General features: G+C 37.6%; 1 protein-coding gene across 11 annotated transcripts in view; it reads left to right on the top strand.

Moving 5' to 3' along the window:
- shank3b (SH3 and multiple ankyrin repeat domains 3b) overlaps positions 1–15009 on the top strand; it is a 40546-nt gene that overhangs the window by 19463 nt on the left and 6074 nt on the right. For 10 of the 11 annotated variants that reach the window (XM_048154891.1, XM_048154892.1, XM_048154893.1 and 7 more), the window contains 13 exons: positions 1856–1933; positions 2038–2104; positions 7464–7716; positions 8156–8319; positions 10347–10460; positions 10854–10929; positions 11217–11299; positions 11373–11497; positions 13155–13290; positions 13429–13509; positions 13849–13869; positions 14295–14428; positions 14896–14995. In XM_048154891.1, the coding sequence (XP_048010848.1) occupies positions 1856–1933; positions 2038–2104; positions 7464–7716; positions 8156–8319; positions 10347–10460; positions 10854–10929; positions 11217–11299; positions 11373–11497; positions 13155–13290; positions 13429–13509; positions 13849–13869; positions 14295–14428; positions 14896–14995 (1432 nt within the window). The remainder of the gene's footprint in view (positions 1–1855; positions 1934–2037; positions 2105–7463; positions 7717–8155; positions 8320–10346; positions 10461–10853; positions 10930–11216; positions 11300–11372; positions 11498–13154; positions 13291–13428; positions 13510–13848; positions 13870–14294; positions 14429–14895; positions 14996–15009) is intronic. The other variant, XM_048154895.1, reaches the window with a different exon arrangement.

Below are 15009 nucleotides of genomic sequence, written 5' to 3'. Positions count from 1 at the left end.
TAAACTAGACAAGGTAATGTAGCTGTTGTGGAAAAAAATAATAAAGCATATCAGTCACAGCAGCAATTGCTCTCCCCTCTGCCATGTTTAAAATTTATGGCCCTCCCAAATCAGGAATTTCCAGTGGTAAATGACTTGAGAGGGCGTTCATGTCCAATTTTCGACTAGGAAACTTGTATTTATGATAATTCCGACACGAGTGCAATGGTCAAACAAATCCATCTAGCAAGTGTTTACATTGAAAAACAATGGAAAAGTAGTGCATTAGAATGGAAAAACAAGTTCGGTGTGAACCAGTGTCATGACAAATCGGGCCCACCCTCAAAATCAGGTCTCCCTAAACTGTCAGTTAATGATTATCCTAAGGATATACGAATTATATTAATTTAAAATATGCATAGCTTACTATATAATGTGTATGAAAACATTAGTGCATAATAAAACCAATCGAACGTAATTTCTTAACTGTTAATAAATAAATATTAAGTAAATAATTGAACATCATTCGTTTTATATCTGGACATTTAACACTTCATTTAACACATAATTACATTAAAGATGATTGAGAATATACAGTAGTCAACATTTGAAGTGGATCAAAAAAGTTCATCAAAGTTGTCCTAAGAAGAAGGTTTCAGGATGAACCACTTCAAATGTTGACTACTGTATGTAGGGTAAGTGCAAATGTGTGTATAAACTAATCCATCAGGCCAATCACTTATCAGTATGCAATGCTAATATATAAGATAGCTAATACAGGCATAAATGGTCATTTAAACGTAGTTGAAACAGTATTTATCATAACATGATTTTGTATTAATTGTAATCAGGCTCTAAAGAGAGTACCTATTAAAAGAAATTTGAACCAATGGGATTGCTTGGGGTACTAAAGGAGACCCGATTTCGGATGGGGGACCCAATTTGTCACTACACAGCCCTAACTGTGTAGATGCTCAAACAGCAACATTATACACTAAAGAAAGTTGCAAATGTGATAAAGCATAATAGGACACTATACAGTATGTAGTACATATACTTGGTGCAGGCCCATGCACAGAATACGAGAATGATCTACTACAAATGTGTAAAATGCAATTATAGCAAACTGCACGGAATGCTGTATCCCACAATGCAATGCACCCGAATCCACCCACCTCTCCTAGAGAGACAAATGAACCTATAAATGATAATAACTGCAGTTTTTAACATCATCTTGACTCATTTAAGTACATTTAAATGCAAAGTTCAATTTCTGTCAGACCAAAAACATTTTTTTTTATCATTTTAAAAATGTAAACGTTTTAGTTTGTCTGAATAGTGGCAATTTTGTGATGCCGATTTCTGATGTCGTCCAAATGAGTAGTTTACTTTGAAATTCATCCATCCATTTCCACCATTTTGACCCATTTAGGACAATTTACAGAGCGGCTGTGAACATGATTAGACACTGATAGGGTAATTAGCCAATCACAGCGATGCGGAGGCACAGTCTCCTCTAATGTGACATTTCACGGTTACCTTCTTCACATTCACACCACACTGCAAGACCTCTAGGAAAACATGAACGCTACCTGACTAAACTATAAAATACTTATATTTCTTAATACTTGTTTTACCGTTACCTCCCTTGCTTCTCCTGATGGACTCTGTTTCACATACTCATTCGGCTGTTTTTAAAAAATATAGCTGTATTCAGTATACATACTTTGCAGCAGGCCGTATGCTAGTATTTCACTGCAATTGTATATAGTTATTAAACTCAGCTGGGCACCAAATCACATATAAAACACACATTTGCAGGCTGTTATAGCTATAATCGCCTCTGTTTTCTTCGTTCCCTCTGCCATATCTATAGGAAGGCTGTGCTAGAGTTCTCCTGTTTCGAGGAGCAAATAAAGAAATCAAGAACTACAACAACCAAACAGCATTTCAGGTACCATGTCTCTCAGCTAATGTTTTGGCTCAGCACTACACAATCCCTTTACTATTCCTTGAATCAAGTGCTCTTGACATGTTAAATGCTTTTTTTCCTGGTAGGTTGCTATCATCGCAGGGAACTTTGACCTGGCAGAAATCATCAAGATCCATAAAACCTCAGATGTTGGTGAGTTGATCAGGATTCAGTTCGAACTGTTTGAAGCATCAGGCCTTGAATCTTTAACTCTGCACCACAATAAACTTGGGCTGTCGAGATAAAATCCATTCACTCAAATACAAATAAAAACCCACGATTTATTATTTCGTCTACAGTGGTTGCAGTACAAGTGCTCCTTTCAGAGTAAAAGCAGAAATGACAACATAAGAGCGTTTTGTCATATCAAGCAGCACGAATCTAGTAACTTCATCACAGCATGCCTCAAAACAATCCATAAGTGGATGATATCTTTTTATTTCAGATAGTCCGTCTGAATGTACAATATCTAGATCTGGCTATTGTTTCTACCAGCGCTCTAACTTTACAATAAGTGATGTAAACTGTTTGTCATACTAGTGTATGTGGGCTAATCTCTTTATGATTTGTGTGTGTTTCTCTTTGTAAATCTCAGTCATGCTCTGTGTGATGTAATCTGTGAGTCATCTGTAATTTCTGTGTAATCTGAGTGTGTGTTTCATGTGCTGATCTCTGTGTCCAGTCTTCATGACGTGTTAACTCACCAGTGCATTCCCCATTTTGTGTGTGTGTGTGTTTTTTTTTTTTTTTTTAACCTCACAGGTTGTGGCTCTTTACACCTGCAGTTTTGATTTGACTCAATACTAAGGAGATTTGGTTTAAAGTGGTCATATCACGAGGAATCAAATATCACTAAAACGACATCTTTCAAAACGGAAAAACACCAAAAACACCATTTATCAAAATAGAACTGCGAAAACCTTTGCAGCTTTCTGATGTAAATTGCATAATCACATAAAGTTGCGTTTATAAGTTTGCACAGGCCGATTTTTACTTAAAGGGTTAGTTCACCCAAAAATGAAAATTCTGTCATTTATTACTCACCTTCATGCCGTTCCACACCTGTATGACCTTCGTTAATCTTTGGAACACAAATTAAGATATTTAAGTTGAAATCCGATAGCTCAGTGAGGCCTCCATAGGGAGCAATGACACTTCCTCTCTCAAGATCCATAAAGGTACTAAAAACATATTTAAATCAGGTCATGTGAGTACAGTGGTTCAATATTAATATTATAAAGCGACGAGAATATTTTTGGAGCGCCAAAAAAACAAAACGACTTATTTAACGACTTATTTAGTGATGGCCGATTTCAAAACACTGCTTCATGAAGCATCGGAGCACAAATGAATCAGTGTGTCGAATCTGCTGTTCGGAGCGCCAAAGTCACGTGATTTCAGCAGTTTGGCAGTTTGACACACGATCTGAATCATAATTTGACACACTGATTAATTTGTGCTCCGATGCTTCATGAAGCAGTGTTTTGAAATCGGCCATCACTAAATAAGTCGTTATTTTGTTTTTTTGGCGCTCCAAAAATATTCTTGTCGCTTTATAATATTAATATTGAACCACTGTACTCGCATGAGCCGATTTAAATATGTTTTTAGTACATTAATGGATCTTGAGAGAGGAAATGTCATTGCTCCCTATGGAGGTCTCACAAAGCTATCGGATTTCAACTAAAATATCTTAATTTGTGTTCTGAAGATCAACGAAGGTCTTACGGGTGTGGAACAACATGAGGGTAAGTAATAAATGACAGAATTTTCATTTTTGGGTGAACTAACCCTTTAAGAATTTCTTCAGAAACTGTAAGATGTACATAAAAATAAGTATATTAAAATAGCATTTTTTCTTTTATTTAGAAAACCCCTGAAGAAACTACATATATGCAGATATTTAAAGGGGTCCTTGATTATGATTTCACTTTTTTTTTAACTTTAGTTAGTGTGTAATGTTGCTGTTAGAGCATAAACAACATCTGCAAAGTTACGACGCTCAAAGTTCAATGCAAAGTAAGATATTTTCTTTTACAGAAATCACGCTTTTTAATGACAACAAATGGCTGGTAGGGACTACAACGAGCTTTTTCCTGGGTTGGTGACATCACTAACCACATGTTCACCCCACCCCGAGAACATGCAACAAAGGGGGTGAGGCCATGTTGGGCTGCTTTAGAGAAGAGGAAGAGTTGTTGTAGTCGAGTGTTGTGTAAACAAAAGATTAATATGACGGCACATGCTAGTGGATGAGTTTAATCAACTTCACAACAACTTCATAAATTTATCCGCTAACCATTCAGAAACGTCCAGTTTCATTCTAAAAGTTGTAACTTCTTCCTGAGTCTCTCCATCAGTGTCGACTCCGGTTTGAACAATGTAAGGCTGAACACCGTCGCCATTTTGGCTGCGTGAGATTCTCCAGCTATTAAAGCTCCGCCCTCTTCTGGAAAGCAGCAGCTCATTTGCATTTAAAGGGACACACACAAAAACGGCATGTTTTTGCTCACACCCAATTAGGAGCAAATTTGACAAGCTATAATAAATGATCTGTGGGGTATTTTGAGCTAAAATTTCACAGACACATTCTAGGGACACCAGAGACTTATATTACATCTTGTAAGTCAGATGTAGGACAGTAAGTGCATTGTGTGCTGCCTCCTTGAGCATCAGTGACTGTTTGCCATCTGTTGTGATAGTTGTGCATGAGTCACTCACTTGTCTCTCAATACTCAACATTAGAGTGGTGCAGCGATGATGTATTTTTGTAGCACTTCCGATTCCACTGTCATGAATTCAATGTGTTTTTTTTTTTTCAAACAGGTTTTTGGTAAAATACTTGAAATAAGGTCTGTGGTGAACACAAGCTCAAGATATTTTCACGTTTTACTCTACCATATAAAATACATCAGTTAAACCCTCATGTGATTTAAAGCTTTTACTTGTCTTGTAAAAGGCGGTTGCTAACAAGTGGCTAAATGGGACTACAGAGGTTGTCAGGGACATTAAACATCATCAGCTGAACAGGTTAACTCATCTACTCACTAGTCCGCTTTCACAAGCTTGTTGTGTTTATAATCGCACTCATGCAAACTATTATAACTCAAACTTTCAGGGAAAATGTTTCCAAGCAAAGACTGAAAGAGTTGTCAGAAGCTTAGTGATAGTGATGTTGACTGTGATATTGACCGTGGTTTTGTTCATTTATAGCCTACACCTACAGACAAACCCAAACGCTGAACATTTTAATTTAAAAATTTAACCCAACCATTGGGTTTGTCCATTTTTGACCCAAATCTGGGTTGAAACAACCCAGCATTCTTTAGAGTGTATGTTTAGCTTTTTATTTGTATTTACGCATCAAAATTCATAAAAGTTGTGTTAATTTGTGAAGATTATCATAATCATAAGCTTTTGTTAGTCACAGAGCTTATTTTCTGCAATAATCCAAAAGCCAATGGAAAAATCCTTTTGTGTTTTTGTCGAGGGAACCAGGGTGACGTGAACATCCGAGTTGGCCTACAAAAGTATGTCATCCCTGCACCACTCTATTTGAGTTCCCAACCACAGCTGCTCAGAGCATGCTGGGAAACCAAGAACTCACCTGAACGCATTTAGTGAAAAACAGTGGGCAGGGACAAACCAGCGACTCATTCACAAAAGGCTATAAACAATCTTTGAGATTTAAGGAGGCAACACACATTATTAAGAACCAATGGTGTATAATCATATAAATATTGTATGTATAATAGCATCTTCTGTGCGGTATTAAATTAAAAAAAATTTATTTCTTATTTTTATTTATTATTTTTTATAGTTAATAACAACCTGTAACCTATTTGTCCATATTTACATCAAAGTCTTAAAAGGTACAGCAAAGATGGTGGAAAATGGTGATAAAAAACTAAATTACTGTGTATTTGATATGTTTCAGGTGTGATATGACCTCTTTAATAAAGTCTGATTTACATATGATATTTATGTCCGTAAAGCATGAACCATTAAGGACATGGCAGCCCTTTTTATACATTTTTATAAGTTATCTCTTTTTCAATTAAAATTAATTGGATGCATTACATATATTCTTAAACAGCAGCCATATGAGCGGTTCACAGATGAGGTGCTTAGGCTTCGGGTTGTGATGAGTGATTCCTCTCTGTCTCAGCCTGATAGAGGTTAATCTGTTCTGCTAGTCCTTTTTTATGATAGTCTTGGACATATCCATGCTGGAGAGTGTTCTTGATCCATTCGACAGGTGAAAATGGGTTTTTATTCACAACTGATAGGATTCTTCGGGAACCCATTACAGCGGACATTCTGGTCTAGCGGGTCATTTATGTTGCTGCAGTTTTTTGATGATTAAGCCTACTACTTTCTTAGCAAACGGCACACCTAAGCTCCATTTTTTCCTCTTTTTTCCCCCTACATTGAAATAATTTCTTATATTCCAGGCTGATTTTACTCAAACACTTTTTCTGTGGCGCTTTCAAAAAATTGCTTAGTTTGAACGTCCCGACACAACTGGATATTAGAAAAATTGGATATTTAAAGGACTGCAATTTCCAAATGGTTCTTGGTTTATGGATGTAAATATGTTTGTGTGTATATACAGTATATAGGCAGTGACCATGTCTTGAACATTGGGGGGGGGGGGGTGGGGGACCAATTTATTTATTTATTTATTTATTTTATTGTCTTTTTATTTAAAGGAATTAAATAATATAAAGGGATTTAAGGGAATACAGAAAAAGAAATAAGAACAGTAAAAGGAGTTCTTATACATCTAATTGTTGTAGTTGCGAAGTAATTAATATGCAAATATTTCAAAATATGCACACATTCACTCTTATTCATGTCATGTCGAAAACACAAAATTTTTCTTGTTTTGTCATATTCAGTTATGAATTACCTGAGTCAGTAAATGATAGCGTATTTTCAGTTCAAATCACCAAAATCCTTCTTTGATTTGATTGGCCATCTCAGTCATTTTGACATTGATCAGTGCTGTTTGACCGCTGAGACAGATCAGCCTAAAAATGTAACTTTTAAAACTTTTTTGTCATCCTAACAACCAACAGAGCGGTGCGTAATGGAGTACAGCAGAGCAGCATTGATAATGTCAAATAATGGGGGGTCATTTTGGCCATTTCTAAAAAAGTCCCCCTCAATGTCTATGGTGGTTACAGCCGTGCATATAAATATATTCAAACATAAAAGTGCATTTTAATAAATGCAATATGCAGTAGTAAGAGCCAAATTGTGTTACAGTAAAAAATACTTTTCCATTTCCTTCTCCATAATTGGTGTGTGTGTGTGTGGTGTTAATCTTTTGTTATGTGCATGTCTGATATCTTCCACAAATTTACATGGTTTTATATTAGAAGCATGGATATTTCTCAAATCATATCGGCTCAGAGTAATACAGCATAGCAATATAGATGTGGTCAGGCTCTATGTGTTTTTATGAAGTATGCCTAACTGTTTATATGTCGCTGTCTTCCTGTAAAAGTGCCTTTCAGGGAGACCCCTTGTTATTCGTCTCGGCGGCGTGCGGTCTGCATATCCCCACGTCGCTCTCTGATGCGATCGGCCAGTGATAACGCTCTAGATGAGAGTCTGCCAGCTCCCTCTCCGGCCCCCTCCCTTCGCAGCCTGCCCCCCCTGGAGCCGGATGACACCGGGCCGTCCCAGCGCAGCCCCCAGGCTGCTCACACACACACCCGCAGCCTCAGGAGACACACCCGCTCAGGAGGACACCTCAGGTGTGGAGTCTGCTTTGATTTGTAGAGTATTACAGAAATGTTTCTCTTTCCAAACCAATATGATCTTTTTTTACAAAATTAGATATTTAGCAACATCCCCACACTGCTCTTTTCCATAAAATTAATGTTGTAATCTTAATTCTTAATCTTAATGTCGTAATTTTAATGTCACTTTCAAAATTAAAATGTTTTAAAATATTTTATATTATTTATATTTTAATTTATTGATTGGTTTTATCATTTGATTTATAATTAGAGTAAAAATAGTGCTTATTTTTTTTTATCATAATTATGTAGAATTTACATTGATGTAGATTATGAATGTTATAATTGTAATTCTAACAATTAAAGTAATTATGAATAAAGTATTGTTTAATTACCTCACACAAAAGAGGAGCTGGTTGTTAATCACTTTTGCACACACATTTGCTTACCGCAGTCCTGGCAGTCCTGTACAGAGAGAGCCGAGTCCTCCTGCCGTGTCTCGAGGGCCCAAGCGACGGCTATACAGTGCGGTGCCCGGCCGAACCTTCATCGCTGTCAGCTCCCACACTCCGCAGGGCGAGGGCGAGATCACACTCAACCGAGGAGAGAGGGTCAAAGGTCAGTCCGTCTGTGTAGCAAAAGATGTAGCAAAAAGATCACATTTTTATGCTGAAGGTTGCTACAATCTGTGACACTCTGAATATGAGTGTTTCTTCAACTTTGGGCACTTTTGGCCCTGTGGATGTTTAGAATTAAAAAGAATTCTCAAGTCTACTGAATTTGTTTACTCTCAATGTTCATTAGTGAATATACAGTACATTCGTTACAGGTCTTTATTTCTCTTGAACAATCATGAACATTTTTGGAATAAAATGGCTGACTGTCTTGCAAAGGCTGATTTCATAACTACCACTTTGTTTATCCTAAATACACACAAATAAATAATTTTACAAAATTATGCATTGATTGGAAATGATGCCCAATATTTACTTGATTTTGTTTCACATCTCATATTTCATCTCAAGCATATGAAAGCTTGTTTCCGCAATTGCAATTTACAAAATCAGAATTGTGAGATATAAACTTGCAATTGCAAGAAAAAAGTCAGAATTGCGAGTTATAAAGTCAGAATTGAGAGATATAAAGTCAAAATTGCGAGATATAAAGTCAGAATTGTGAGAAAAAAGTCAAAATTGTGAGTAATAAAGTCAGAATTGTGAGTAATAAAGTCAGAATTGTGAGAAAAAAGTCAAAATTGTGAGTAATAAAGTCAGAATTGCGAGTTATAAAGTCAGAATTGCGAGATATAAAGTCAGAATTGCGAGATATAAAGTCAAAATTGTGAGTAATAAAGTCAGAATTGCGAGATATAAAGTCAGAATTGTGAGATATAAACTCGCAATTGCGAAAAAGGCAAAATTGTGAGTAATAAAGTCAGAATTACGAGTTATAAAGTCAGAATTGCGAGTTATAAAGTCAGAATAGCGAGATATAAACTCGCAATTGCGGAAAAAAGTCAAAATTGTGAGTAATAAAGTCAGAATTGCGAGTTATAAAGTCAGAATTGCGAGTTATAAAGTCAGAATTGCGAGATATAAACTCGCAATTGCGAAAAAAAGTCAAAATTGTGAGTAATAAAGTCAGAATTGCGAGTTATAAAGTCAGAATTGCGAGTTATAAAGTCAGAATTGCGAGATATAAACTCGCAATTGCGAGAAAAAAGTCAAAATTGTGAGTAATAAAGTCAGAATTGCTAGTTATAAAGTCAGAATTGCGAGATATAAAGTCGCAATTGCGAAAAAAAAGTCAAAATTGTGAGTAATAAAGTCAGAATTGTGAGAAAAAAGTCAAAATTGTGAGTAATAAAGTCAGAATTGCGAGTTATAAAGTCAGAATTGCGAGATATAAAGTCAGAATTGCGAGATATAAAGTCAAAATTGTGAGTAATAAAGTCAGAATTGCGAGATATAAAGTCAGAATTGTGAGATATAAACTCGCAATTGCGAAAAAGGCAAAATTGTGAGTAATAAAGTCAGAATTACGAGTTATAAAGTCAGAATTGCGAGTTATAAAGTCAGAATAGCGAGATATAAACTCGCAATTGCGGAAAAAAGTCAAAATTGTGAGTAATAAAGTCAGAATTGCGAGTTATAAAGTCAGAATTGCGAGTTATAAAGTCAGAATTGCGAGATATAAACTCGCAATTGCGAAAAAAAGTCAAAATTGTAAGTAATAAAGTCAGAATTGCGAGTTATAAAGTCAGAATTGCGAGTTATAAAGTCAGAATTGCGAGATATAAACTCGCAATTGCGAGAAAAAAGTCAAAATTGTGAGTAATAAAGTCAGAATTGCTAGTTATAAAGTCAGAATTGCGAGATATAAACTCGCAATTGCGAAAAAAAAGTCAAAATTGTGAGTAATAAAGTCAGAATTGCGAGATATATACTCGCAACTGACAAACTAAATGGTGAATGCTTGGAAAAACATATAATGTGATCTTCAAATAACTAAATAAAAATTAAAAACAACAACAACAAAGAAGTTAGTTTCTGGGACTAAAAGTGCCTGCAGTTGAAGAAACACCCATATGTGAGAGGGAAAAATCCAAAATACAACATTTAACAGTTTGTACGTGTCTCCACCAGTGCTGAGCATAGGTGAAGGAGGATTCTGGGAAGGCTCAGTTAAAGGGCGAACTGGCTGGTTTCCTGCTCACTGTGTAGAGGAAGTCCAGATGAGGCAGTATGACCCACGACTCGGTCAGTACACACACACACACACCCCATAACCCTAACCTAGCATAACTTCATTATGAGGACATTCCATAGGCATAATGGTTTTTATATGAGCTAATGCCATTTTCTAGCCCCTAACCCTAAACCTACCCATCACAGAAAACGATCTGCATTTTTACATTTAATCATCAAGTATGTTTATTTAGCGTTTTGAATTACAAGGACATTGGCATGTAGGGGCCTAGCCTGAAACCTGAATACACCCTAGAATATAAGAACTTTTGGTCCTTATAATGTAGGTCAAACCACACACACACAGACCTGCATTCACAGTATTTGCAAAAGCATAATTGTAAAGAATTCTGCAGTATAAATGTTCAAACCTGTAATTGATGTGGCCACTCATCTGTTTCTCAGAGACAAGAGAGGATCGCACCAAGAGACTTTTTAGGCACTACACTGTTGGCTCCTATGACAACTATACCTCTTACAGGTATTTATACACTACACAGTATGTCCTGCATATTATTTAAGATTTTGTATATTGCACATTTTCCAAATGCAGTAGATCATCTGGGTGTTTTAGGCATTACAGTACACATACTACAGAAATAGTGTGAGTAGTATGGTAATATGCTTTTCCAACCATTGCCTTTCTCTCTCCTTTATCCTGATGTATTTAAACATGGTGCCAGTGTGGGGGATAATGGGTATGGGAGGAGGAATCTGCGAATTCTGGCAGTGCAGCACATCTTACTATTGATTTCTGTAAATCCACAGTGATTATGTTATAGAAGAAAAAAGTGCAACGTTGCAGAAGAGAGACAGTGAAGGATTCGGCTTTGTGCTTCGGGGAGCTAAAGGTCTGAAACAAACACACACGTGAGCATGAACAAAATTCACATACAGATGCAGTAATTAGCTTTCTCTTATTAGCTGAGACGCCCATAGAAGAGTTCACACCTACTCCTGCTTTTCCTGCCCTGCAATACCTGGAGTCAGTGGACCTGGAGGGGGTGGCATGGAGGGCAGGGTTAAGGACAGGGGATTTCCTCATAGAGGTACATATAAAAAAAAAAAAAAAAACTTTTGTTTTCTGTGCTAAATTTTTTGCATTAATTTACTGATTATGGTAACATTTAGTGTAGTCTCAATTTATTATTGTTACTTGACAATACTGGAGATGCCGTTTTGAGGCCCGCACAGAGTGGGGTGAGTAGGCCCAGTTACATTTGGTGCCGTGACCCGGATGGGAATGAGGTTAAGGGGGGTGAGTGTAACGCAGGCAAGCTAGTAAAAGCTGTGCATGTAAACCTCACTCCCCTGATCTCAAGAGGCGTACTAGCGACTGATACTAGAAACTGTGGTCTTTAGTGTCCTTGTTAGCAGGCCCGCCTCCCAAACCAGAGACGCTGGTTCGAGGCCTGCACAGAGAGGGGCGAGTAGACCCAGTTACATTTGGTGCCGTGACCTGGATGGGAATGAGGTTTAGGGGGTGAATGTAACGGAGGCAAGCTAGTAAGAGCTGTGCATGTAAACCTCACTCCCCTGATCTCAAGAGGCGTACTAGCGATTGATACTACAGTAGAAACTGTGGTCTTTAGTGTCCTTGTTAACGCGCCCGCCTCCCAAGCCGGAGATGCCGATTCGAGGACCGCACGGAGCGGGGCGAGTAGACCCAGTTACATTTGGTGCCGTGACCCGGATGGGAGTTAGCTTAAGGGGGCAAGCTATTAAGAGCTGTGCAGGTAAACCTCACTCCCCTGATCTCAAGAAGTGCACTAGTGACTGATGTTAGAGATTGCAGTCTTTAGCATCCTTGTTAGCGCGCCCGCCTCCCATACCAGAGACCCCGGTTCGAGGCCCGCACGGAGCGGGGCGAGTAGGCCCGGCTACATTTGGTGCCGTGACCCGGATGGGAGTTAGCTTAAGGAGGCAAGCTATTAAGAGCTGTGCATGTAAACCTCACTCCCCTGATCTCAAGAGGTGCACTAGCAACTGACGTTAGAGATTGCAGTCTTTAGCATCCTTGTTAGTGTGCCCGCCTCCCATACCTGAGATGCCAGTTTGAGGCCCGCACAGAGCGGGTGAGTAGGACCGCTTACACAGGGATGGTGAAAAGGATGTACCCCCAAATAACATTTAGGGTGTTAGGTGTTTCCCAATTTTGTTTTACTGTTGAAGTGGTCCTTTATATAAAAAGTTAAAAGTTGCAATGTAACGCAAGAAGCAACAGATCTTTTCTTCCACATTGTGACATACATCCAAGTGAAACAGCTTATTGACAACAGCAACAATGTTTTGGGGGCCTGAAAATAGGTTTCAAAGTGCAAGTTTCTGAAAGCGATACCATTATCTCTACAAAACTACAAAAATGTGAATTTGTGAAAATGGAGACATCATACACATGTGTATTACATGTTCAGTCTATAGGCACATAGTGTTTTTCGGGGATGGTTTTGACAACATTGTCATCTGTACGTGAAAAACACAAAGGAAAAACTTTTCCATTTTTAGAACATTGTTGTCTTGTAAATTAACCCTAAATGATTGGAGAAGTCCAGCATACGTCACTGGAGAGAAGTCTGTCATTTGATTAAATATTATGAGCTCAAAAAATGTAAACATATGCATGGATGAATAATGTCATAATTTCATCTGCTGGCTTTCTATAGGCTGTGTGTTACATCTCTCTCTATTTCTCCCCATATCTACCAGGTAAATGGGGTGAGCGTAGTAAAGGTGGGACATAGGCAGGTGGTATCACTGATTCGGCAAGGTGGAAGTCGACTAGTAATGAAGGTGGTGTCTGTCACACGCAAACCTGACACTGGAGACGTTGTCCGCAAGAAAGGTTCTTATCCTAACTCACTTCATGCATGCTTTATCTTTTTATTTTTGACTGGACTTTAAGAATTTCAAGCACATGAGGGAATGCTGCAAAATGCTGATTTTAATATTGCATTTCCTGTGTCTCCTGACAATTAATTAGCCCCACCACCTCCCAAGAGAGACCCAAGCACCAGCCTGACCCTGCGCTCAAAAAGCATGACTGCAGAACTGGAGGAGCTGGGTAAGACAGATGCTCATACATGCAAACAAGCAAACAAACATGGAGCACACCTCCTTGCATTATGCTAGGTCTCAGATAAGTTAAAACAGATGCTATCATTATCTTCGAGGGCATGGCACATATTGGATCAAATCCTTTGTTTCCCCAGGAACACTAATGGAGAAATGTATTCAAATTAATGTCTTTTCTTTCCGTGAAAATGATACAGCAATGAAAAGGAAGTGTGAATGATTGTGCAGTAATAGCTTTGCTCATTCATTGCTAATGAAAAGTGACCATCTAATGCACAAATCTATGAGCTAAATCAGGAACTATAGATTTGTCCTTCTTGCCCACAAGCGTCAAGGAGAAGGAGGGGAGGTAAGATATGAAACCAGTCTCACGTTGATGATGTCATTTACTGGTTCTATATGCTGATTAGCATGTGATGTCATGAATGGATTTATCTAACCTTTTCTTAGCTTGTGTGTTGTTGCCTGTGACTGCGAAAAATTGTAAAGTCAAAGTGTATGTGTTTGTTTTTCTTTTTGTGGATTGTTGACAACGTAGATGAGCTGTTATGTATGTGTTTTGTGATGTATTTGTGAGTGTATATTTGTTTTAGCTTTCCTTCCGTTCAGACTATGTATATTATACACATGGGATCTGTGTACTTGTATTTTCTGATGCAGTTGGTGATTGTGTTTGGTCTTATGTGATTTGATCAGAGGACAGACCGGAATACTGGTCAGGAATGTGTATTAAGTGTTTCTGTATGTGTGTGCATCTGTGTGTATCCCTCACAGAGAAGTTGGATGAGATGTTGAGTTCACCCAAAGAACAGGTTGTAGTGATGAGGCCACGCCCTCCAGATGACTCTAGAGCAGCCACTGTGAAACAGAGACCAACAAGTCGCCGCATCACGCAGGCTGAGATCAGTGTGAGTCTGATACACAGAAACATACATTATTTAATCAAAGGTCTAGTTGGTTTACATAAATATTACAAAATAATAATTAAAAACGTTTAAAGTATTTTAATTATAATAATTTATAAATAATATTTTAATTTATTTTATTAAAATAATTTAATTTATTTTTTATTAAAAAAGAGCCCTTGTTATATATGGCAATTTCTGACAAACTATGCATTATATGCAACAGATGGTGCACATTATCACTGTAGTACAGTAGCCAAATTGTGTCAGTAAAGATTTGGCTGCCGATCAGTTTTTGCTTATAATGCATATTGTCTTTACGTTAGAAAAAAATTAATTTGCAGTGACGGCATTTCCTGTTTATTTCATTAATAGCTGATTAATCAGAAACTGTGATTTGTTTGTTGTTCTGACAGTAACTCAATTCTGGTCAAAATTTGACCATCTATTGTTTTTGTTTTTGTCTGTAGTCTCTGTTAGAGAGGCAGGGTTTAGGTGCAGGAGTATCCTTAGCTGTGGACAAAAGTCACATGCAGCTGCCTCGGGGAATGTCAAGAACCAAGTCATTTGGTAATGTGTCATTT

The sequence above is a fragment of the Megalobrama amblycephala genome, linkage group LG14 (assembly GCF_018812025.1).
Source record: "Megalobrama amblycephala isolate DHTTF-2021 linkage group LG14, ASM1881202v1, whole genome shotgun sequence".
In the NCBI taxonomy this organism is placed as follows: Eukaryota; Metazoa; Chordata; class Actinopteri; order Cypriniformes; family Xenocyprididae; genus Megalobrama; species Megalobrama amblycephala.
The sequence above is the reverse complement of the archived record's forward strand: the minus strand, read 5'-3'. Positions and strand labels throughout refer to the sequence as shown.